Consider the following 25668-nt stretch of genomic DNA (forward strand, 5'->3'; position numbering starts at 1 on the left):
TGCAGTGGTGTGATCTTGGCTCACTGCAACTTGCACCTCCCAGGTTCAAGCGATTCTCTTGCCTCAACCTCCCGAGTAGCTGGGATTAAAGGCACCTGCCACGACGCCTGGCTAATTTTTGTATTTTTTAGTAGAGATGGGGTTTAGCCATGTTGGCCAGACCGGTCTTGAAATCCAGACAAGTGATCCACCGGCCTCAGCCTCCCAAAGTGCTGGGATTACAGGTGCGAGCCACAGTGAAACAGAATCCTTTTTTTCTGTCAATCTCTCAATTTATTAGCATATTCTGATCATGAGGGAGCTAAAGTAACCTAAGTGTTAAATATATTCTTTACACTTTATTTCACTCATATGGCCCTTTGTCTTATTTCAGTGTTAGAACTGAAAAATAACTATTATTTTTAACAGCTCCAGGATTTGAACTAAGATGCTTTGGCTCCAGAGCCTAGTCACCCTCATGTTAGAACATCTCCTCACAGAGGCGGTGAACATAATCCAGAATGGCTGTGTAGCATGTGGGAGACAGAAAGGGAAAATGCTATGCTAAATTTCTGAGGAGAGAATTTGGGCACAGACAATTTCAGGCTCTGACTTACTATATTTCTATAAAACTTTTATTTACAAAAACAGGCAGTAGGGTGGTTTTGGCTCCAGAGGTTGTAGTTTGTGGACTCCTGCTCTACTCTGATACACATTATTTCGCTTGTTTGCAGAGGTTGGCAAATTTCTTTTTGAAGGACTAGATAGTAAACATTTTAGGCCTGCAGGCTAGAAGACTTCAGTCACAACTACTCAACCTAAAAGGTGCAAAGGGAATACATAAATGAATGAGCTAGGCTGTGTTTCAATAAAACTTTACTTACAAAAAGAGGCTTATAGTGTGCCAACCCCCAGTTTAGAGAAATGTGTGGACTAAACTACACTTAAAGTTAAAATTACCTTATTGCATCTGACTCTCTGAATTCAAATCATACTTAGAGGAAGAGTTAAAAATGTATGGCTTTCGAATCCAGAAAAACTGGACTTGAATTCTGGGAATCACCACTCAGTATGTTATATAGCACAGGAAAACTTACTCTGGGCTACTCATATCCACATCTTCCTTTTATCTTTGGTGATACTCATGATATTCTCTTTTTTTTTTGAGACAGAGTCTCACTCTGCTGCCCAGGCTGGAGTGCACTGGCGAGATCTTGGCTCACTGCAACCTCTACCTCCTGGGTTCAAGCAATTCTCCTGCCTCAGCCTCCCAAGTAGCTGGGACCACAGGCGTGTGCTACCAGGCCTGGCTAATTTTTGTATTTTTAGTAAAGATGGGGTTTTACCATGTTGGCCAGGCTGGTCTCAAACTCCTGACCTCAGATGATCTGCTTCCTTCACCCTCCCAAAGTGCTAGGATTACAGGTGTGAGCCACTGTGCCCGGCTGGTCATTCACGGTATTCTGAAGCCCAAATGTCTACTTCCGGTGAAGAATGACTTCACTAGCATGAGTTCAGTTCCCAACTACTCACGTCCCTACTAAAATCCTACTCAAGATGAAGACCATGGAAACAAAGGCCGAGGACATTGTTGGGCAGCAATATGAGAGGGTGTGTTGTATGAAAAGGTTAATAAAATTAATTTTACACTAACCTATGTAAAACTTCTATTTTGGTAGATCAAAAACAGTCTAACATGGTAACTTTATAGCAAGCAGCCTAAACTCCATATTACGTATTTCTCTCTGGCACTGGCTCTTGATCCTGTTCTCTTCTCCTTGGTTGCACGTTGGTAAGGCAGGCCAGGTAGGGTTAGGCCGATGCTCCCTCCTACCTCTGCTGTTTGAGGCAGTCGCCTGATAATGTTTCCAGAGTTCTTAAGAGCTACTTTATAGAAATTGTCACACATACACAAACAAAATGCTACCTACAGGAAGACATTCACTGCAGTATAAGAAAAGTTAAAAACAAAAACAATAGAATGTCCTAGAAAATGTCCAAATTTAAAAAGTATTATGTAAACAATTTATTCAAAGGAATAATGTGTAACATTTTATATGATAAACCTGAGTTCTATAGGAAAGGGGTGAGCAAACTAAAATTGGAGAAGGCTGCCTACTTCTATAAATATAGTTTTACTGGAGAACAGCATGCCCATTCATTTATACATTGTCTATGACTGCTTTTGTGACACAATGGCAGAAATTTCATACTTTATAAATATTGTACAGATTACTCATAAATCTTACAGGTTCAAGAGAACACAGAAATGATACAGCCTTGGGGGACAAAAAAAAGACCTAAGGAGGTGGTGGAACTAGAACTAAGCATTCTACCCGATGCCATCCACCACTTCTTCCTACTATTTGTCGTCTCACAAAGAGCCAGAGAGGCAAACAATTACTAAAATCACTGGTGGGAGATACCCAGAAATGACAGAAAAGGGCTTTTAAACCTTTGGGTTTTAAAACCCAAAGGGCTTCCACCTATATTATTTGAGCCTCACGATAATCTCTTTGGGATAAAATTTCTTTCTAATGAAGAAAAGGTGACGATGCACAATTAAATGGAGAGGAAAGGATTCAAATACAGGTTCACATGTTACAAAGGTCATTGTTTTACCCATTGTATTCTTTGGAAAAAAAAAAAAAAAACAGTTGCAGAGGAATCACTGACTTATGAGTCAAGTTCAAATTGTTGCCCAAGGCCTTTTAAGGGCTGCCTAGAATTTCTAGTAGTCCTCATGGGTGTTTTCCCACTATTCAGGTACCTATGTTGTCTTGGCTCTTTCAGTCATTTTGGCTCTTTCAGTCTTTTTGGCTTTCCGTCTTTTTACCATTCCTGCCTAGGGTTTTTCATGCAGAACAGAAAGAAAGAATAATGCCTTCAGGCCTAGACAGCCTAGACTGCTCTGCCACTTATTGGCTGTGTGATCCTGAGTAAGTCACTTTCCTCTCTGTACTTTCAGTTTCCTCATCTTTAAAACACGGGCAATGGCCAGGTACAGTGGCTCAAGCCTTTAATCCCAGCACTTTGGAAGCCTGAGGTTGGGGGAAATCACTTGAGGCCAGGTGTTTTGAGGTTACAATGAGCAATGACCCAGCCACTGAACTCCAGTCTGAATAACAGAATCAGATCCATTCTCTAAATAAATAAATAAAGCAAGGATGACAATTACAGACTCCATCTTACGGGCTGTGTTTTATGTATACTAACTCATTTATTTTTCACGATAGTCTACCAGGTTGTTCTTTCCACAAAAACATAACTGTGACAATAGGATTTTTGTTTATTCAGTACCTAGAAAACTGTCTGGCACTAGGAAGTAATTAATTACTGAATGAGTGAATAAATGAATAACAGAAAAGGAAGAACAACAAATGTCAAGTCCCATTTCAACAATTAACAAGGCACTGAGAATAGGTAAGTTTATAATTAACAGAGGTGTGGTGATGCCAATATATCACAATGCCTGACAGTCCAAATCACAGTATTACTTCAGAAGTGCAAATGTTCCTCTCCAAAGCTGCTTCCCTATCTGTAAATATAGGTAGACCTAGAAGTTCCAAAAATTTCCCTTCAAGCTTTCTAATTGCAAATCCTTACATCTGTGGGTTTTTTTTTCCCCCCAAGATGGAGTCTTGCTCTGTCACTCACGTTGGATTGCAGTGGTGAGATCTCAGCCCACTGCAACCTCCGTCTCCCAGGTTCAAGCAATTCTCCTGCCTCAGCCTCCTGAGTAGCTGGGATTACAGGCATGCATCACCATACCCGGCTAATTTTTGTATTTTTAGTAGAGACAGGGTTTCACCATGTTGGCCAGGTTGGCCTTGAACTCCTGACCTCAGGTGATCCGTCTGCCTCGGCCTTCCAAAGTGCTGGGATTACAGGCATGATCCACCATGCCCAGTCTTCTTATTTAACATTCATAAAGCCAGTAATTCTTAATATAGACACACTCTGTATTTATATGACTAATCCTAAAAAACTATAACTTTGTTTTTGTTGTTATAACTTAAACCTTACACATTCCATTAAACTGATGGAGTTATTTTCCCTTTTAAAATTTTATTTTATACTATTCTATAGTCTTCATAACCTGAAATTATGTATCATTTTTAGAACCTGAAATTATTAAGTAAAAGGACAGAGCTACAACACCACTCTGCATGACAACAACTTAGTAGAAGAGAGGCATTTACCAGTGGGGAAGCCAAGTGTGCAGTACCTTAAGGGGGACCATCCACCATACCCCTGTGATTTTCTTGATTTGAATGTTTTCGGGTATGTCATTTTTCCAGTGAAATACTTCTGTGATTTCTGACATTGTATTACCAATTAAGAAGTTGAAGTTTTGACCCCGCTATCTAGCTTGAAATGCAGCCAAAAATTTTTTCTGAGGGTTTTCACTTATATAAACATCAGTCTCTGAAGACTGCCTTGCACAGATGAGATAATTTAAGTTTCCATTCATGTATGCCAATTTCTACTGCAACAAATAGATAATTTCCTAAAATCTGAAGAACTAGCAAGCCCCAGTATTTAAGTTTAGAAAACTATTATGATTCAATAACTATCCATTTGCTTCTTCAAAATTACCATTAAGTTGCCACACATTCTCAAAATACCCCTTCTTCAATTTCCCACTCATTTTATCAGCTGTCCAATTAGATCTACGTAGTCATAGGGAAATTTTGAAATTGAAGTTATTTTTGGGAACTGAAGTTATTTATCTTGGATCTTTTACTTGACTGCTTTTTAACACCGAGGAGAGTGAAAAACTTGCTTAAATCTGTTCTGTTGTTTTCTTGATTAATAATATACTTAGCCAGTGTTTGAATACTTACTTTACATAACACACTTGGCTAGAAGACAGAGGCAGTTTAGTAAAGTGGACTCTTCCCTTTAAATCCAGTTCTGTCACTTATCATTTATTTAACCTTGAGCAAGTCACAATTAGTGAGCCTCAATTACTTCATCTGAAAGTAGGAATGATATCTATAACTGATACTACTTTACTGGACTGCTATGAAAGATATAGATGAAATTGAAGTTGGAAGAGTTAAAAAGTTATAAAACATTAAACAAGTGACTATACTAACATTACCATAGTTGCCATGAAGGATACTTCATCCATGCCTTCATAGAACTTACATTCTATCCGAAACTGCCAACTGGGCAGCTGACACTGGGACCTATCCTTTCAACCAGTGGTTTCCAAAGGAACATTGGAAAGAAAGTATTATAACTCCCATATGTATTTCTAATATAAAAATACAATTGGCTGGGCACAGAGGCTCATGCCTCTAATCCTAACACTTTAGGAGGCTGAGGCGGGTGAAACACCTGAAGTTGGGATTTTGAGACCAGCCTCGCCAACATGGTAGAACCTCGTCTCTACTAGTAATACAAAAATTAGCCTGGCATGGTGGCACATGCCTGTAATCCCAGCTACTTGGGAGGATGAGGCAGAAGAATCATTTGAACCCGGGAGGCAGAGATTGCAGTGAGGTGCAACCACGCACCATTGCACTCCAGCCTCGGCAAAAAGAGTGAAACTCTGGCTCAAAAAATAATAATAATAATAATTAATTTAAATTGAAAATTCCCACTATTATTTGACATACGAAACAACATCGGTGTGCCCATCAGATCCAACATCAGATGTTCATCTGTTATGTACAGTGTGCTAGTAAGTCCCTACAAGATGGTTAAGGCACAGCATATTCTCTTTTTCACATCTTCCTGCTTAAATTGACTTGAGCACCTTACCTGAATTAATCAGGCTAACACTCATAAAATGAACAAGTAGTTTAAAATATACTTGCAAAGAAACAAGGATTTGCAAATACTAATGATGTAAACATAAGAAAATGACAAAGTTTATAATTACCCTATTCTGACTTCTGTCAAACATGTTAAGTTTTTAAAAACAGATGTTTTGAAATGGTTCCACCACTATATTCTTTTTAGTACTAGTCATCAATAAAGCAAATGTTTCAGTTAAAATTTATCTATTAAAATTATCATCCCTAATACCAATCGGTAATTATTCCAAATTATTCTAAAGCTGTGACACTTTCATACTTTTAACAAAAATGTGTCAAAATCTACTGAAATTCTTTAAGATTTTGAAACACATCAGAAAATTTTGTCTCCAAATGTTGAAAATTTACAGTCATGAAAAGTATCAGTAACAGGGACTCTAACATTACTTTTGGCAACAAAATAATAATAATGAAGAATATTTTACATTATTTTCAAATGATATCTTCTTGAAATATATTTTGGGTAGGGCACAATTTTATGACATTAATAAGATATTTAATCACTTAATATTTCACATTTTATAACAGATATACTAGTACAGTGATAAATGTATAATTTTCAAAGTGTACCTATAGATAATTTAGAGTACGTAATAAAGAATATAGACATCTAAGTCTAATCCATCAAGATGATTATTTCAGAAAAGAGTACTTTGCATGGATTTGAATGATTTGATGATTAACCAAATATGGAAATATTACATTCCAGCAACATTAAAAAACAAAGAATGCATATTCCATATTTGTCCTTTGTTTACTGTAGAAATCTACATATGTACAAATTAACTACCTCCATTTGCTGTCAGAAAGGAACCAGGCAAATTTTACTGAAACTGGTATTTTGGCATATCCATCAGAGTGTCACATCTTTCCTCAGAAAGAAACCAACTTCCCTATGTCAGTTCCAAGGAATAGCTATAGTTTTCTGCCTATTAACTGGACTGAACCATTGATTTGAAAAGTTGAATTGTAATAAAATGCAAAACTGCCAGGAAATTGTTACAGTGGTTACAGCCAAGCAAATTCCAGCATTTTACTAAAGGAACTGGAAGTTTACATGTGAAAATGTAGGGTCATAAATCTGTTTATTTCCAGTGCTGAAAAGACATTACATTAAAACCAAAATATACATTCCAGAAAAGCTAAGAAAACAGCAATTTACTGCTCAGCAAAGTAGTCAAAGTCCCTGGGCTCATTCCTCACTTACTCGCTCATAAACTCAAACCGTAAAATTGGAAAAAATCTTAAGAGATCATCTAATCCACTCCTCAGCTCATGTTCCTCACTATACTCAACAGAGGTGAGGCACACCGGGCAGCATTTCAAAGCTTCGGTCCTCCGGGCTTTGAGGAACCACTGCAATCAAAACACTCAGGATTTCCCTTGATAGCTAATTCGTTTTTAGTAGTTCTGAAAGTTAGAACACTACTGTTTTTAACTCTGAGCCCTATCTTGGCCTCTATAGGCTCACACAAGATTAAAACATAAATAAATAAACGAATAAAATATAAAAGTCTAATCTCTTTTCCACTAAATTATCCAACATAAATGGCCTGAGGGTCCACCATAGCCTCTAAGGACACAAAGGTAACAACACTTCAAAGAACACATCAATAAAATAATACCACATATTACACAATATTCTTTATTTTACAAATATTTATTGAAGGCTTATTATTTGTCATATATAGTGTAATACATAGGGAATCAAATAGTTAATAAGACGGAGTTGATCCTTTCCCTAATGAAGTTCAAAGACCAGAGAGGAATACAAACAGGCAATTATGACACAGAATGCTAAGCCTTATTAATATTGAGGGATCTTCTAACACATGTATCTGCAGTTTTGTACTCATTGAATCTTCTCTTCCATAATAAAAGCATGTTGACGCAAAATTACTCAGATAAAAGAACTCATTAGTAATTTTTAAAATTCCATATTAAATATATACACATGTATATTTTAAATGTTTTCAGTTCCAGGGTACATGTGTAGGATGTACAGGTTTCTTACAAAGGTAAACATGTGCCATGGTGGTTTCCTGCACCTATCAACTCATCACCTAGGTATTAACCCATTTATGCCAGAGGTTGCAATTTGTTGAATGTGAAAAATCAGACCTTGGTGATGACCTTGAGCAGGATATAAATAACTTCCACATGCTTAGCATCCCAGAAACGGAACACTAGGCATAAATGGGTTAAGCCCAGAATGCATTACCTATTTTTCCTAATGCTCTCCTTCAGCTTGCCCCCCAATCCCCTGACTGGCCCCAGTGTGTGTTACTCCCCTCCCTGTGCCCATGTGTTCTCATTGTTCAGCTCCCACTTATAAGTGAGAACATGTGGTGGCTGGTTTTCTGTTCCTCAATTAGTTTGCTGAGGATAATAGCTTGCAGCTCCATCCACGTCCCTGAAGAGGACATGGTCTCATTCCTTTTTATGGCTGAAGAGTATTCCATGGTGTTTATGTTCCACATTCTCTTTTTCCAGTCTATCACTGATGAGCATTTAGGTTGATTCCATGTCTTTGCTATTGTGAATAGTGCAGTAATAAACATATGTGCGCATATATGTTTATAACAGAATGACATATTCCTTTGGGTCTATACACAGTAATGATCTTTGAGGAATCACCACACCATCTTCCACAATGGTTGAATTAATTTACATTCCCACCAACAGTGTAAAAGCATTCCTATTTCTCTGCAACCTCGCCAGCATGTTGTTTCTTGACTTTTTAATAATCACCATTGTGACATGAGATGGTATCTCATTGTGATTTTGATATGCATTTCTCTAATGGTCAGTGATGTTGAGCTTTTCTTCTTTATTGGCCGCATGAATATCTTCTGGGAAGTGTCTGTTCACGTTCTTTGCACACTTTTTAATGGGATTCCTTTTCTCTTGTAAATTTTTCTAAGTTCCTTGTAGCTTCTGGATATTAGACCTTTGCTATATGGATAGATTGAAAAAATTTTCTCTCATTCTGTAGGTTGCCTGTTCACTCTGACGGTAGTTTCTTTCACTGTGCAGAAGCTCTTTAGTTTAATTAGATCTCATTTGCCAATTTTTGCTTTTGTTGCAATTGCTTTTGGTGTCTTTCTCATAAAATCTTTGCCCATTCCTATGTCCAGAATGATATTGCCTATACTGTATTATGGGGTTTTTATAATTTTGGGTTTTACATTTAAGTCTTTAATCCATCTTAAGTTGACTTTTGTATATGGATTAAGAAACAGGAACAGTTTCAATTTTCTGCATATGGCTAGCCAGATATACCATACCATTAACTGAATATAGAGTTCTTTTTCCCTACTGCTTCTTTTTGTCAGCTTTGTCAAAAATAAAGAGAAGAATCAAACAGACACAATAAAAAATGATAAAGAGGATACCACCCTGACCTCACAGAAGTACAAACAACCATCAGAGAATACTACCAACACCTCTATGCAAATAAACTAGAAAATCTAAAAGAAATGGATAAATTCCTGAACTCATACACACTCTCAAGACTGAATCAGGAAGAAGCTGGATCCCTGAATAGACCAATAACAAGTTCTGAAAATGAGGCAGTAATAAACAGCCTACCAATGAAAAAAGCCCAGGACCCGATGGATTTACAGCTGAATTCTACCAGAGGTACAAAGAGGAGCTGATACCCTTCTGAAACTATTCCAAACAATTGAAAAGGAGGGACTCCTCCCTAATTCATTTTATGAGGCCAGCATCATCCTGATACCAAAACCTGGCAGAGATACAACCAAAAGAAAACTTCAGTCCAATATCCCTGATGAACTTCGATGCAAAAAAATCTCAATAAAATACTGACAAACCAAATCCAGCAGAACATCCAAAAGCTTATCTACCACAATCAAGTTGGCTTCATCCCCAGGATGCAAAGCTGGTTAAACATATGCAAATCAATAAATGTCATTCATCACATAAACAGAACTAAAGACAAAAACCACATGATTATCTCAATACAGGAAAGGCCTTAGATACAATTCAACATCCCTTCATATTAAAAAGTCTCAATAAACTAGGTATTGAAGGAACATATCTCAAAATAATAGGAGCTTTTTATGAGAAACCCACAGATAATATCATACTGAATGGGGAAAAGCTGGAAGCATTCCCCGTGAAAACTGGCACAAGACAAGGATGCCCCTTCTCACCATTCTTATTCAATATAGCATTGGGAGTTCTGGCCAGGGCAATCAGGCAAGAGAAAGAAATAAAGGTTATTCAAATAGGAAGAGAGGAAGTGAAATTGTCTTTGTTTGAAGATAACATGATCCTATATCTAGAAAACTCCATCATCTCAGCCCAAAAGCTTATTAGGCTGATAAGCAACTTCAGTAAAGTCTCAGGATACAAAATCAATGTGCAGAAGTAACCAGGATCCCTATACACCAACAAAAGGCAAGCAGACAGCCAAATCATGAATGAACTCCCATTCACAATTGCTACAGAGAGAATAAAATACCTAGGAATACAGGTAACAAGGGAAGTGAAGGATCTCTCCTAGGAGAACTACAAACCACTACGCAAGGAAATGGGAGAGGGCACAAACAAAGGGAAAAACATTACATGCTCATGGATAGGAAGAATCAATATCGTGGAAATGGCGATACTGTCCAAAGTAATTCACAGATTCAACGCTATTCCCATTAAACTACCATTAACATTCTTCACATAATTAGAAAAACCTATTTTAAAATTCATATAGAACCAAAGAAGAGCACGTATAGCTAAGACAATCCTAAGCAGAAAGAACAAAGCTGGAGGCATCACACTATCTGACCTCAAACTATACTACAAGGCTACAGTAACCAAAACAGCATGGTACTGGTACAAAAACAGACCCCATAGACCAATGGAACAGAATGGAGATTTCAGAAATAAGACCACACATTTACAACCATCTGATCTTTGACAAACCTTACAAAAACAAACAATGGAGAAAGGATTCCCTATTTAATAAATGGTGCTGGGAGAACTGGGTAGCCATATACAGAAAATTTAAACTGGACCCATTCCTTACACCTTATATAAAAATTAACTCAAGATGGATTAAAGACTTAAATGTAAAACCCAAAACAATAAAATACCCTAGAAGAAAACTAGGAACGTCATTGAATATATTTTTTGCATATCAGTTGCTTTGGTTATATTTACATCCTGAAAGTCAGCTTGAAATATGCAATTCTTTTAAAACTCTGCAGGAAGGTAACCTGATAATATTCTTTAGAGCAGGAAATCAAAAAAGAAGTATATAGCACCATTCCTGATGTGTGTTTCTAGAACCCTACAAAATTAATTATTTGTAAGTTGGTATTACTTGTGAATAGTCTGCAAAAAGAAAAGAGAACTGTAGTGCATTTTCCAAGTAACTAAAAAGTTCTATGTGCATTAGGTGTTGAAGACATATAGGGAGAAATACAGATTTTCAATCTGGAAAGAGATGAAAATATGCTACCAAATCACTCCATTACAGCAGAGCATGAAAGCAGAGGTACCTGCAATATGCAGTGGGAACCAAAGTTCTGATGTTTCTCACGGTAATGGAGAGAGCTGGGGAGAGTTTGAGAGAGAGGTGGCATCAAGGTCCTGAGTGATAAAGAATTTATCAGGTCCAGAGGTGAGATGGATAAAAGTTTCCAGGTGGAAGCAGTCCACTGTACTCTTAATTCATCTTTATGAAACATTTCTTCTCAGAATAGCAGAACAGTATACCTCTCAGATGGTACAAAGAGTCATCTGGATCAACAGAGTAAGGATGACAAACTACTCTCTAGAGAAAAATTATTCTATTCAAGCAGAAATGCAAGAGGAAAGTCCACCCAGACAATATGAATTAAACATAACCCCATAATTTCAGGCTTACCAAAGTTGAAAGAAGTCAGATCTAAACCAACAAGCAGGAAACAAGTCCATTATTTGGCAGGAAAGAGCTAGAAGATAGTAATCAGTGTGAACAATAGTGTAATTAAGATGAGTAAATTTGACTAGGACACTTAGTTTGTACTTAATTTGAAGTTTACAAAGCTCTTCCACCAATTTACAAAACTACAAAGGGAAGGAGAAGATAAGTTTTGGTCTTCAATGAAAAAACCCTGGTTTAGGCAAGAAAGTCAGTAACCTAATAGCTAAGGAAACCTAAGCTTCAAGGCAATTCTTCTCTTAAACATGAGCCCCTGCAACATTCAACTAATATTCATGATGCTCACAGACTGTAATTTACCAGGAGATTCAAATATGCCTCTAAATACCATTAACTTATTTGTGAAATGGCTTTTTTCACTATTTAGCCCCAAGGAAGTCTTTAGACGTGAAAGACAAGCTCTAGCATTTTACAGTTAGAAACTCTGTGAGCTTAGCACTGTAAGAGATTAATTTTCTCTATCTATAAAATGGAATTAGTAATATCTACTTTACAGAATTTTTATAGCTTATAGTATGTGAACTTCTTAGCACAAAGCTTGTACCTAATGAAAAAAGAAAAGAAAAAAAAAAAGGTGTTTACAATACCATCTTTCTGGCCAGAGGTACTGGAGGTCTATAATCTGTAGAAGTATACTCTAGCAGTCTGACATATCTGAGAAAGCCTCTTTTTCCCTTCTTTAAATATGTCCTCCATAGGACCATCTTCCCTTCAATAACATATCTGTGAATCTCAAGAGATCCAAGGGCCTTACTTTCTCCTGAAAATAGGCTTCTGGGTTCCTCAGGGTAATTAGAGAAAGGAAAGACACCTAGGCAGAGACAGTTAAACTGTGAATAAAATTTACGCTGTGAATAAAACAAAACATACATTTCAAATCCTGACATCTTAGAAAAAAATCACTGTAATAGAAGGGATTTCAAAAGAGAAAAAGAACAATGTGTTGTATATTGTTCCTTTTATTAAATAGCTGAACGGTGAAGCCATCCAAGATTTTGCATCTTCCGGAATTTTTTTTTTTTTTTTTTCCTTTCTCCTGTGTAGTCTCTGGTTGTTCACATTCCGAAATGATGTTTACTGTTTTCCAAGAGAATGTTCAGGAGGGCAGCTGCCTTGGAGGTAGGTCATCAGGACTCCTTTGCATTTTACATGCAAACAAAGACTCCAGAAGGGACTGTAGCTGCTAGAGGCCTTTGCTAGCTGCTACAGGTAGGTCCACACTGTCGCAAGTTGCTGTGTCTCTTAGCCCCAACGTCTGTTCATGGCTGTGGTTTTAAAAGAGTCCCTCAACAGATGCTCTATTTAATAACTACAAGACAATAAAAACTAGGGTTATAAGCCAACAAGGATCATATTGTCTCTTAATAATATTTAATCATATCAATTTCTTTAAGAAAAAAAAAAATACCAGCACTAATATTTGAGATCCTGGTATTTTTTTGTAAATGTTAAGACATTCACGAGAAAGATGCCATTCTGAAGCTAAATGCTTAAGCGACATGTATTACACATGCAACCAACATGATTTAGAAGCACATGCATTTGAAGGTAACTGCCACTGAAAAAAACGAATATGTTTTTGAAATATACTTAAGAAACAGGCTAAATATAATAACTTAGATACATTGACATGTATACCTCACAAACTTTAATTTAGGCTCAGTGCTGCCTAAATGCATGTGACTAGGTACTAGACTCTCCCATTTACACAATAAATTATCAGGGTTTATCTTTTCTACTGGTGGAGCTGTCTCCCTAACTAGGAAAAAGAGTGAAGAGTTAAGGATAAAATTTTGTAAACTGCATTTTGAGAACAGCTTTTTTGTGCGTGTGTGTGTGGAAAAAAAAAAAATGGTGAACCTATCTGGGAAAAGTTTCCTATTGTATCTTCCTCCTAAGCTACTACCATACAATATATTGCAGATTCTGAAAAGTTGTGAAACAAAGAAAACTAATACATTCTATATTTATTCAACTACCGGAAAGAACTGAGAAGAAACAGCTTATTAATTTCAACTCTAATGCTCACTTTGATCTTTATTAGTGGCTGTATGGAACATTGCTGAAGTTTAACAAGATAAAGCGAAACAACTGATGAGCAATTCCTACCTGGCTGGTCCATTACAATGTTTGGAAAATGCTTATATAAGATAAACCTAGGGTGTTTTCAATACTTGTCCCCAGTTCCCTTTTTCATATCTCACTTCCAGCATTTAAGAGCCAAGTAACAGAGGAAGGAAAAGGGGAAAGAATATTATGTTAAAATGCAAGGAAGGGCAAGTCTCTATTGATTTTATTCTCTAATCACCTATTTTTCATCAGAATTTTAGACATTTATGGATCCAGTGTGAGCAGTGATTAAACATCTACTCTGAAAATGTGAAGAGAATGTAAAGAGTGAATAAGATTCTCTTCTCCTCAGTGAATAGTCTACATTCTTAATAGAAGCCAGTTTTAAAAAAGCTGGGTCATGTCTCTCAGAGATAAGTGATGAGTATGTCAATTTCTCTGTAAAAGCCACCTTCTCTGTGGAAGACAGATCTAAGCTGCTGTGGCCTCACATGTTTCTCTCTTGAGGGATTCTTTTCAAGAAAAGAATAAGCAACCTAAGGCAGCATAACTACTTTACAAATGTGAACTGAACTTGAGTCAACCTTTTTCTTAGCTGGGTCTTTACCCTTTTCAGTTCATGACTACTTATGTTACAAGTATCATTCTTGGGAGAGCTGATTTGACATGTGAAAACAGAACATAATAAAGCAGAAAATTACTCACATAAAACAGTATAGACAAGTTAGAAATAGCAGACAAGCAGGCTCAAGCAAGAAATTCATAAGAAAACCATAATCTCTCCAGTCTCCCTCTGATGAATAAATAGGCATTAATTTGCATAAGCCACCAGGAAGTGGGGAAGCTTGCTTTTAATAAGAAAGTTAGAAATTTTTCAATGGAGCTCACCCAGTTTGTTCCTCAGATGTGGCAAATCATATATCCCCACAGTTCCCAGCTGCATGAACAAATGACTGATAAAATCAGTGACATCCTACGAAGAGTTTACAATGGTAAACTGAGTCATTATGTTGCGATTAAGCATCATCATGAAAGAAGACATAAAATAGTTAGGCATGCACTCAGTGCTAAACTTCTGATACTTTCCCTCCATTGAAATACTCTTACAAGTAAACCCAAAGTTGCTTAAGAAAAAAAAAAAAAAAAAAGACAAAATGCTGTGCTTGATACATTGAATCTATATTTTAAAAAGTATATCTATTTCAACAAGTCTTCTAAAATTGTTATATCTTAATAATGAACCCAGAAGCCTCAATGAAAAAATGGCACAACATTCCCAAATTCTTTATTGTAGAAACACAGGCGATATTTCTGGCTATGTGATAAGTTTGAAATTTATTAATCATTAGCATACAAAGTAAGGAATTAAATCCTCTAGTATGGATTTCTCAACATAGAGTTCTTGTTTCTGTTTGTTTAGTTTTGTTTTTGAGACAGTGTCTTACTCTGTCACCCAGGAAATGCAGTGGCACAATGTCAGATCACTGAAACCTCCGCCTCCCAGGTTCAAACGATTCTTCTGCCCCAGCCTCCTTAGTAGCTGAGACTATAGGCGTGCACTATTTTTTAGCTGTAATTCTATTAAGATTGGAGGGCTCCAAACAAGAGTTCAATTAGAAAGCACTAAGATTTTCTTCACTATCACCAAATAAAATTTCCAGCCATAATGAGTCTAGTTCCCCTCTACGTGTTTCCTCAGCCCTTGAGTAGCTTAATCTTCAAAATAAAATCTGAGTTCCTTCTCTACTGCTCCCTTTTACAGTCAGTTTCTTTTACTGCCTCAGAAAAAGTAAAATGAGAAACAGTAAAAGGTTAGAAAGCCTATTCAGGCTGGGGGGGGGGGGGGGCGGGGGGCGTGGCTCACACCTGTAATCCCAGCACTTTGGGAGGTCCAGGCGGGTGGATCACTTGAGGTCAGGAGTTCAAGACCAGCCCGGTCAACATGGTGAAACCCTATCTCTACTAAAAATACAAAAATTAGCTGGGCATGATGGCGGGCGCCTGTAATCCAATCTACTCTGGAGGCTGAGGAAGGAGAATCTCTTAAACCCAGGAGGTAGAAGGAGTGAGGGCCTGGGCAACAGACCTAGACTCCGTTTAAAAAAAAGGCCTATTCAACAGGTCATTTTTGGAGCTTAGTTTGTTTTATAGGACTTCCTGTTTCTGGGCAATTTGGTGGAGAGGATGCTGTACAGAGGAGCTTTACACATAATCATCATTAAAAATGAACAAAGTACATGAGAACATAAAGAAGAAAAAATAATCACATTATCCACCCACCATGTAAAGTCAGACATAATTAAGCATTTTCACAGTATTCTGTTTTGTGTTGTTACATTGTGTGTGTGTATGTTTTGTTTTGTTTAGAAACAGAGTCTCACGCTGTCACCCAGGATGGAGAGCAGTGGTACAATCTCAGCTCACTGCAAACTCTGTCTCCAGCGTTCAAACGATTCTACTGCCTCAGACCCCAAGTAACTGGGTCTACAGGTGTGCACCACTATGCCTGGCTAATTTTTGTATTTTTAGTGGAGATGAGGTTTCACCACGTTGGCCAGGCTAGTTTCCAACTTCTCAGCCACCCAACATGCTGGAATTACAGGCATTAGACAACCAGCCTGCACTGTGTTTTTATACAGGTTACCTGCAGGTACTTTTAAGAAGTGCAAATTTGCTAAAGTGTGCCAAGTACAGTGAAATGCTACTAAAATCTGATAATCTTAGAAACTGGCCTGTAGATAGTATTGTCTTTTTGGCCAGCCCAGTGTTTTAAAGGAAATTTGAATTTGAACGCCTCTAAGAATGTTTCCATCTTGCCACAGGCCTAATTACTCATTAGTTTACATAAGGTTATTTCAAATGCTTAGATACCCACCTGAGTGGGCCCTAAATGTAATATGTAACTCACATAAACCGCTATAATAAAATGCCTGGAGGATGCTGAGTAAGAAAAAATCTTTCTTTTTTTTTTTTTTAATTATTATTATTTTGAGCCGGAGTCTCACTGTGTCACCCAGGCTGGAGTGCAATGGTGTGACCGTGGCTCACCGCAACCTCTGCCTCCTGGGTTCAAGCAATTCTCCTACCTCAACCTCCTGAGTAGCTGGGATTACAGGTGTGTGTCACCACACCCAGCTAATTTTTGTATTTTTAGTAGAGATGGGGTTTCTTTATGTTGGCCAGACTGGTCTCGAACTCCTGACCTTAGGTGATCGCCCGCCTCAGCCTCCCAAAGTGCTGGGATTACAGGCATGAGTCACCGTGCCCAGCTGAAAAAAATATTTTAAAAACATACCTAGAACCTCCTGCTCAACTCAAACTATGCAAAAACTTTAGATGTCAAAGTTTTATTCCTTCCAAACTTTTATCTAGCTTGAAGTCACAAGCAAATATACATATCTCCATCCCTACTCTACCCCCAATTTCTCAAGCTGTTAAAACCAAGTTTTAAATTGGCTTAGAAATCTCAAATCATAAAAAATGTTTCTCTTTCAGATGAGCGCTGAATAAGGAGAACTTAATAAAGCAAGTTTCTAGCAATAGGAGCTACTGGTATCACGATTGATTCCGAAGTGGAATGCCGAGAACTAGGAAGAAGCTGTGTCTCTCCTGGTGAGATGCAGGATGCTGAGGGAAGCAGAAGGTAAAAGCAGGAGCCTAAAAGAATGCTGTGGTGTGGAAAAACTACTCAACGTGCTTTTTCCTATTCTCTCAGTCAGCAACAACAATCAATACAAAAGACTTCAGTGACCCCAAAATATGTAGGAAGTTCTCCCCATCAGCAAGCAAGCAATCAATTCTGCAGCAGACACCAGCTCAGTGCCCTCCAGTTCAACTCCAATGCTACCCACCAGGAGATAGTTTCAGACCTCACAGGGTGAGGGCTTAGTCCCCAAGACTGCCTGCCCACTTCAGACACCAGTCTCAAGTCCAGGCCTCCAGAACTTCTGACAAACTGGCTTCAAATTAGGGTTCCCATAACCCCTTATTTGGGTTCAATTAATTTGACAGAGTGACATACAAAACTCAGGGAAACACATTTATGATTTATTACAAAGGATATTTGAAAGGACATAAATACATAGACACTTGAAGAGATACATAGGGCAAGGTCTGGAAGGGTCCCAGGCACAGGAGCTTCTGTCCCTGTGGAGTTGGGAGGGATCACCCGTCTAGCATGATGAGTTCTTCACCTTCCTGTCAGACCCTACGTGTTTAGCACTCCAGAATTCCCTCAGATCTGTTCTTGGGCTTTTATGGAGTGTTCATTGAATACACATGATTAAAGCATGGATAACCATGTTGAAATGTAATTAGATTAAAAGGGCATGATCTAATCCCAACAAGGCCTGTCTGTTCAGATTCTTCTTGGTATCTCTGTGCAGTGTTCCTTCTGCTATAGTATGGGGCAGAATATTCTCTGGTATGAGGGTTTTGGAACCTGCAATCAGATTAGAGTCCCGCAGTGGGCAGATGAAAGGAGGCTAGGAGAAGATCAGAGAGAGAGAGAGATTCTGGTTTCTGTAAGAAGGGTATTGGGAGTGAATTATGAGCCAGGAACCATGGACAAAACCTATATATATCATAACATACAAATACTCTGCATGTACCAACTACTCAACAAACTCAAGCAGTAAGAACAATAAGAAACAATCTACTTCAAGCATATCTGAAGCATGTATAAAGAAGGTAAAACAAAACAAGTGGTAGGGTTCCATGAGTCAGTGGAGAGGTATGAAAATCCAAATGATTTGTAGGATAACTACAATGATGGCAGGTAAGCACGGCAAAAATTTGTCAAATATTTCTGTAATGGCAGTAGGTTGAGTATGTTTTCGTTTATGTAAGACTCTTAAAATTGAATAGCAAACACTACTCAAGTGTTGATGTTTTCTCCTTTTACAAAAATAAATTTTAATGTAAAAGATGCTTTCTAATTCCGTAGGAACAATTCTTACATGCATTACTTATTAAATGGGCTTGTGTTTTTCTTGATTTACGTGTCCTTTCAAGCACAGTTTCCCCAGCTGCAGGAAATACCCTGATGCTTGTGGTAAAATCTGTAAATTTTCTGTATTAATAAATGTCACCCACCAACAGTGGATGACTTTATTATTCAAAGTCAACTCCATCTTAATATCTTTCTTAAGTTTTTAAACTTTACTTCCTATCACTCTTACAGTTGGATTTACTAAAATAACATGGTATTTTATTACTTTGCAAACTACGTTTATCTGGAACTATCTGATTATATCAAGTTTCAAAAACAAGTACCTATTATATTCTACTCTGCCTAAGGAAATTATAGTCCTTGTCATAAGACCTAACTACTGACCAGAGTGGTTGATTATTCTGTAGAAAAACAAAACATAGCCTTGAAAATGGTTCTGTCAAATGGGCACTTTAAAACATACATATCCTGAAATCAGTAGGGCAGGAGTATTTTTCCTATTGTTATTCCTAATGAAAGAATAAGGATTTGACCAATGCCATCCAGAACCATAGGATTAGGCAGGGTTCTAACCTCCAATAGCATATATGTTAACTCTTTCCAACTTATGGTTAGGAACACACATAACTTCATTTGGCTTTAAAAAGTAATTTTCTATTGACCTAATGTGACTAATGTTCTGAGGCTATGGTAAAACACCAAATGTGCTTACACTGTGATTCACAAGAAATACGTAAAGTGATATAATTCCTCATTCAGTCACCAGCTAATTCCCTCTGTCCCTACCAGCTTTGGCCTACTATTTAAGCTAAGAACAAACTGATAAAAATATAATAGAAGAAAACTGCGTTTGTCTATATCTATTACATCTCTGGTAATTAAATAATGAATTTAGAAGTTTCCCCACCAGTTTTTCCAATTCTGCAGAATTTAAGAATGAAGTTTCCTAAGTCAAAAGAATAAACTATGTACTTGTCTATTTATATCTGCTCATCTCCTAAATAATGTATTTAACCTATTTCCCAACTGAATTCCACTTCATTCATTCCTTTTGTAATAAATTGACTAAGTGTCTATTGTGTGTCAAACAAGAAGAGATAGAGACAGAGGAAAAGAAAATGACAGAAAATTATGGACAAGGTTTATGGTACATGATAACAATTGCCTTGAATATCTCTTTCTTTGCACATGAATTCCACAGGCAATTGATTCTTAATCTGAAGTCAAATAACTTTTGAAGAGCTGTGACAGAGTAACTGTAGAGGTCTGCAAAGGCCTAGGCTCATCAACATATATACCAAAGATTATTTTCAGGTTAAATATACCACATATACATTACAATTTTTAAAATTTATATAGATACTAAGTATGTTTTTACAAAAAAATGCATAGCATCTGGAAATGATACTAAAAATAGTCAACAACTGGTTAACCATGGGTTTCCACTAATTCAGTGGACTGTTGGCCATCAATAGTCAGCATGGACAAATTGGTTTCCACCAGCTGCATATCATACCAGCAAATCCAGTTGAGGAGAGGCAACCTCTTCCCCTCTATTTCCTTTTATCTTTTTTTTTTTTTTCCATATTAAAGAAAGGTCCTTATTTTAAAAATATTTCTGGGAGTTATTATTCTAAAAAATATGGTAAACTTGCTTGGACCACCATAACCTCGTGACAAACCACAACTCCCACAAGAAATTATAACAAGTTTAGAACTAGGCCTTTGTTGGTGCTTTGTCTTTTATCATACTTAACAGTCATTCCCTGCTTTCCCACTTCTTTCCAGATGTTTTAAGGGCTGTAAACCTTTCGCCATGAAAAAGTCTGTCTTTATTTATACTCTATGTATAATAAGAAATGCCTAGTTTCAGGCTTATGTTTCCAATTTACTTGAACCATTTAATATTTAGCTTACAAGAAAAGTTCCAGCTTGAGAAGAACAAATGAAATGGGCTGCAATTTGTGCTAAACTATTTTAACCCTGAGTATGTTTGCAATTGGAAGTAGTGTGTTATGAGAATGAACAGCAGTTCTTTCCTAGTGAGAGAAGGAAACAAGCTAGATTGACTTGGCTACCTTTTACTTTAACCAGCCTAAGGGAGTAACTCCTAGGTTCTCTTAGTTCAGAAGAAAAAATTACTCAATATATTTAGTATATTTAGGATAACAAATCATTTAGGCCAATCTCTCATAGCCAACAGGTAGTGATAGGAAGTATACCATAATAATGGCAAGAAAACAAAATGTGCAATCTCTGTATCTTTCCTATAGATTCAGAACAAAGCCAAATGACTATGGCAACATTTAGAAATAAAGTGGTGGTAATGAAAATAAATTAAGAATTTAGTCATACTTACCAAAATGTAAATTTTACACGTAATTTATACATATTCAAATGTAGAGCTGGTACTTCTTAAACCTACTAAAATCATAATTTTAAATAAAATGGCAAAATTCTACCAACCACTACTCTTGGGAAGAGTGGTGTCAATTCCGGTTATCTTCTTAATCTAAAATTAAAATTCTGAGGGTCTACTAATCAGAAGAGGTTTCAGATATCAAATCATTGAAAACGTAAATCCAACTTCCAACAAACTAACCTTAAAAAAGGCAAACCACTTGTAGTCATTCAACACAATCTCAAAGCCTTGATTGTAAATGATGGTGAAATGGCCAGAATTGCCAAGGTCATCATATGCTGTATCCAGCTTCTGAAGGTGCACCACTACTTTTTTTTCTGGTGGTCCTAAAGAAAAAAAAAAAAAAAAAAAGGCACAATAAAGGAAAATGATTTGGATTTCAATAGGGGAAAGAATCCCCCAATTTCAATTATAATCGTGCTGCTTTCCTTTCCTGCTACCCAGTTTGAGCACAGTCTGCCTAGTGAAGAAACCAGAGGCTCCATCTTGTTGATTCAAACAGTTCCTGCTCCCAGGCAAGACTGTGACACAGTTAGGCTCTCAAACTTTGAGACAGTGCAGGCAGGAGCAGTGGCTCACGGCTGTAATCCTAGCACTTTGGGGGGCTGAGGTCAGGACTTCAAGTTTGGACAACATAGTGAGACCCTGTCTCTACAAAAATACTTTTTACAAATTAGCTGGTTATGGCGGTGCAAGTCTGTAGTCCCAGCTATTTGAGAGGCTGAGGCTGAAGTGGGAGGATTGTGAGCCCAGGAGTTGGAGGCTGCAGTGAGCTACGATTGTACAACTGCACTCCAACCTGGGCAACACAGTGAGACTTTGTCTCAAAAAGGAGAGATACGCTATGCAGCCCAGCAGGCAAGGATACCCCAAAAAGTACAGTACCTTTCCAGAGCATCACAACACTGAAGAAATTTTTCCACTGAAGAAAAGGAGAAATGGGGAATGTTGAAAATTACAGGCTTCCAGAAACGGGGAGAAGGCAAAATGCTAGTCAAAAGTGGGAAATGCGGCCGGGCGCGGTGGCTCAAGCCTGTAATCCCAGCACTTTGGGAGGCCGAGACGGGCGGATCACGAGGTCAGGAGATCGAGACCATCCTGGCGAACACGGTGAAACCCCGTCTCTACTAAAAATACAAAAACTAGCCAGGCGAGGTGGCGGGCGCCTGTAGTCCCAGCTACTCGGGAAGCTGAGGCAGGAGAATGGCCTAAACCTGGGAGACGGAGCTTGCAGTGAGCTGAGATCCGGCCACTGCACTCCAGTCCGGGCGACAGAGCGAGACTCCGCCTCAAAAAAAAAAAAAAAAAAAAGTGGGAAATGCAGGAATAAAAGGTATGACAACAAAAAGATAAATAAACAGACTAGCTATCAGATCCTAAGGAGGACAATGTGCTAAGCCCAGGAGAAGACACAAAATGATCTATTCGCAAAAGAAATGGGGTACCTTTCTCCTCAAAGATTCCACAGTTTAGAACCTCATAATCTGAATACATCCAAAGTTTATTCAGCAAACTAGAGGTTTGTGTCCTATAAAACTAATTTGTGCTGTTAGGAATGAAACGTTTAACCTTCATAGATGAGGACTCAGACCTGTGGGTGCCTTTAATTACTGGATTAAGGCCAAAGGTAATTTTACAGGCAGAGTCTGCCTGAAAATGGTTCAGCTGTGTCAATCTGGAGAGTTCTACATTTTAAACAGTTTTTCCATGTTTCAGATTAATGTTCTGACATGGGAGATTGCATGTGATGGGGCAACGCAAACCCTGATCTCTTTTTGCCCCAACCTTCAAACTCAAATTTTTTTTTTTTTTTAAAAGGCTGGGCGTGGTGGCTCCCGCCTGTAATCCCAGCACTTTGGGAGGTCGAGGCGGACGGATTACGAGGTCAGGAGATAGAGACCATCCTGGCTAACACCGTGAAACACGTCTCTACTAAAAATACAAAAAATTAGCCGGGCGTCGTGGTGGCACCTGTAATCCCAACTACTCGGAAAACTGAGGCAGGAGAATGGCTTGAACCTGGGAGGCGGAGGTTGCAGTGAGCCAAGATCGCGCCACTGCACTCCAGCCTGGGGGACAGCCAGACGCTGTTCTACCAAAAAAAAAAAAAAAAAAAGTTATAATGCTCAGGATTATGAAATGCTATATAGTCAGTTAAAAAGGTCTTTCTTTAGTAACAAATGACTTAACAATCTTTGTTCTGCTGACAAGAAAATTATAGCTGATTTTTTACTGACTCTGCAGAAGTCACAGGCTGTAAGAGGATTTGGGTAGACCACAGTGTGACTCTTCTGACCAGTGATTGTCTTTGTCTTTTTTCCACCCCACCCCCTTCTTTTTTCTAGGGGTAACCACGTTATCCGAAGGCATATGGAATATCTCCAGTATGTTCAAACACTAGGTATTTATTGAGAGACTTCCATGAGCCAGGCATCGTGCATGACTCTGGGCATTTCTAATTACTAGGCTCCGAGTTAAATTTTCTGTTATTATTATTTTTAAAATTTTTACCTCCCTGCAATGCATGAAACAATTCAGAGTGGTACTAGACGTTTTCTAGTACTCATCAATACACGCTCAAACCAAAATCGCCAGGCAGAAAGTCCCTTTCCCAGCAACTAAGAAAAAGAGAAAACTTCCTGCTATATCCTCGAGAGTCTTTGAGCTCATCTGTCTTCACGAGCACAATAGCAATAAAAAATGAAAATAAAAATAATGTTTAAAAATAACGCTGCCAGATCGGACTGGAGAATCAAAAGACTGCAGTTCCCAAGTCTCTCTCAAACCAAACAAAATTAAGCAGGAGAGATTTAAAAAAAGTTCTTGATAGAAGTGTTGAGTCCCCAAGATAACCAAGAAAGTGTGGAGTTAGAAGTTCTCAGCAGATGAACTTTAGCTTCGCAGGCCTAGTGGGGAAGAATGTCACCAAGGGTCCCCGAATCCAGTCAAGATGCTCTGGCCACCCACAAGCGTCTGCCTGGGGGCAAGCTGTAGTTAGCATGGCGCTGCGTTAGGGGCTCAAGGGCAGAAAGGACGACCCGGAGGACTGCCGAGCCGGCGGCTTACCCATAACCGAGCAGTTGACATCGCGCTGGGAACCGCTGGAGCCCACCTGGAAGACCCAGGTGCCCAGCAGGTCAAGATAGGTGCAGTTGGCAGGTGTGTCGCAGCGCACGGCGCGGTCGCCGGAAAGAAGCAGCAGGAGGGCGGCGAGCAGCGAGGCTGGCCCAACACCCATGCTGCTGGGAGCTGAGAGAGGAGGTGAAGAGTTAGCAGGAAGCCGAGCGCTGCGGGCTAGCGGTGAGTCCACCGCCCGGCGCGCGACTTGAAATAGCTACGCCGGCGCGGAAACCCGGGGGCGGGGACACTGAGCAGCCGGGAATTGGGGGTTGGGCGCCAGGAGCGTGCCCGCCCCTGAAGAGGGGACTTGGGAGCACACGCCGCCCCTCACTTGGCTGCAACTGGATCCAGAACTAGGGAAGGGCCCAGGGACAGATTTTTTTTTTTTTTTTTTTTTTTGCCGAGGGACTTTTCAGAATTTTGCACGGCCAGGGTGAGAAAAAGAGGGTTTAAGAGCCACAAGCGGTCCTCACACGACCCAGACTTCGTTCCTGTGCAGTAACGTAGGGAGAGAAGGAAAAGGTGTGGGGGGAATAAGGGGATGGGTCAGGTGAAAGAGCGCGACAGAAGGAGAAACCTAGCAAGTGGAGTTCTGTTTTACTTGCTATTCTTCCCCTTCAGTCTTTTTTCTCAGGTCCAGTTGCCTCATAACCAACTTTTTTTTTTTTTTTCCTCTGAAAAACTTCACTAGCTAAAATCAACTATTCCAGCTGTTTGAGAACTTATCTTCCTTCCGTTTTCCAACTCTTTCTACCTTTTTATGTGCTTGATTTTGTTTTGTTTCCTGGTAAATGCTGTTTGCCTATTCGCATTCAGCAGAATTCAGTTGTTGTGCAAACCTGCAGTTTTGGTGTATTAGCGTTGTGGGGGTTTTCCCTCTGGCGCGCACACACATGGTGCTCTCAGAGATGATATTGCTCAACCCCTTTTATGTTACAGAGGAAAAGCAGGAGGCCCAGAGAGAGGAAGTGGTTTGCCCAGGGTGAGAAGGGAGAGGAAGGAAGCTAGCCGATAGGAGAAGGCTGGTCTTATGAACCGTTCTAGTGTGCCAATCTGATCGCCAAAAATTAATAGGTAGCACTATTTCCAGGTGCCTCCTTTCTCAGTTTAAATATCACCCTTTTCTGTAAGAGCCTCCCGTTCTTTCCTAGCTTTTGTTGGTAATCGGAGCTCCTTTCTCCCACTGAGCCTACTAGGTGTCAGGCCCTGTCGACACAGTGATGAACAAGACAGACCTGATGTCTCCCCGTTTTCTTTGGCATATGAATTTTTGCCCCCTTTGCACTGGTCACAAATCAATATTCATATGTCCGTTTTTTTCACCAGATTATAAACATTCAAAGAGAGCAGG

General features: G+C 38.7%; 1 protein-coding gene across 2 annotated transcripts in view; it reads right to left on the reverse strand.

Moving 5' to 3' along the window:
- The window catches only part of CTSC (cathepsin C), a 40906-nt gene extending 16361 nt beyond the window's left edge, over positions 1 to 24545 (reverse strand). The window contains exons 1-4 of one of the 2 annotated variants that reach the window (XM_033207517.1): positions 24264 to 24536; positions 21378 to 21523; positions 14713 to 14797; positions 7452 to 13063 (exon numbers count right to left, since the gene is read on the reverse strand). In XM_033207517.1, coding sequence (XP_033063408.1) covers positions 13053 to 13063; positions 14713 to 14797; positions 21378 to 21523; positions 24264 to 24435 — 414 coding nt within the window. In that variant the 5' untranslated portion in view covers positions 24436 to 24536 and the 3' untranslated portion in view covers positions 7452 to 13052. Of the gene's footprint in view, positions 1 to 7451; positions 13064 to 14712; positions 14798 to 21377; positions 21524 to 24263 lie in introns of those variants that run through there. The other variant, XM_033207516.1, reaches the window with a different exon arrangement.
- Positions 24546 to 25668: the final 1123 nt, after the last annotated feature.

Source organism: Trachypithecus francoisi, unplaced genomic scaffold (genome assembly GCF_009764315.1).
Source record: "Trachypithecus francoisi isolate TF-2019V2 unplaced genomic scaffold, Tfra_2.0 Lachesis_group8, whole genome shotgun sequence".
NCBI classification, from domain to species: Eukaryota; Metazoa; Chordata; class Mammalia; order Primates; family Cercopithecidae; genus Trachypithecus; species Trachypithecus francoisi.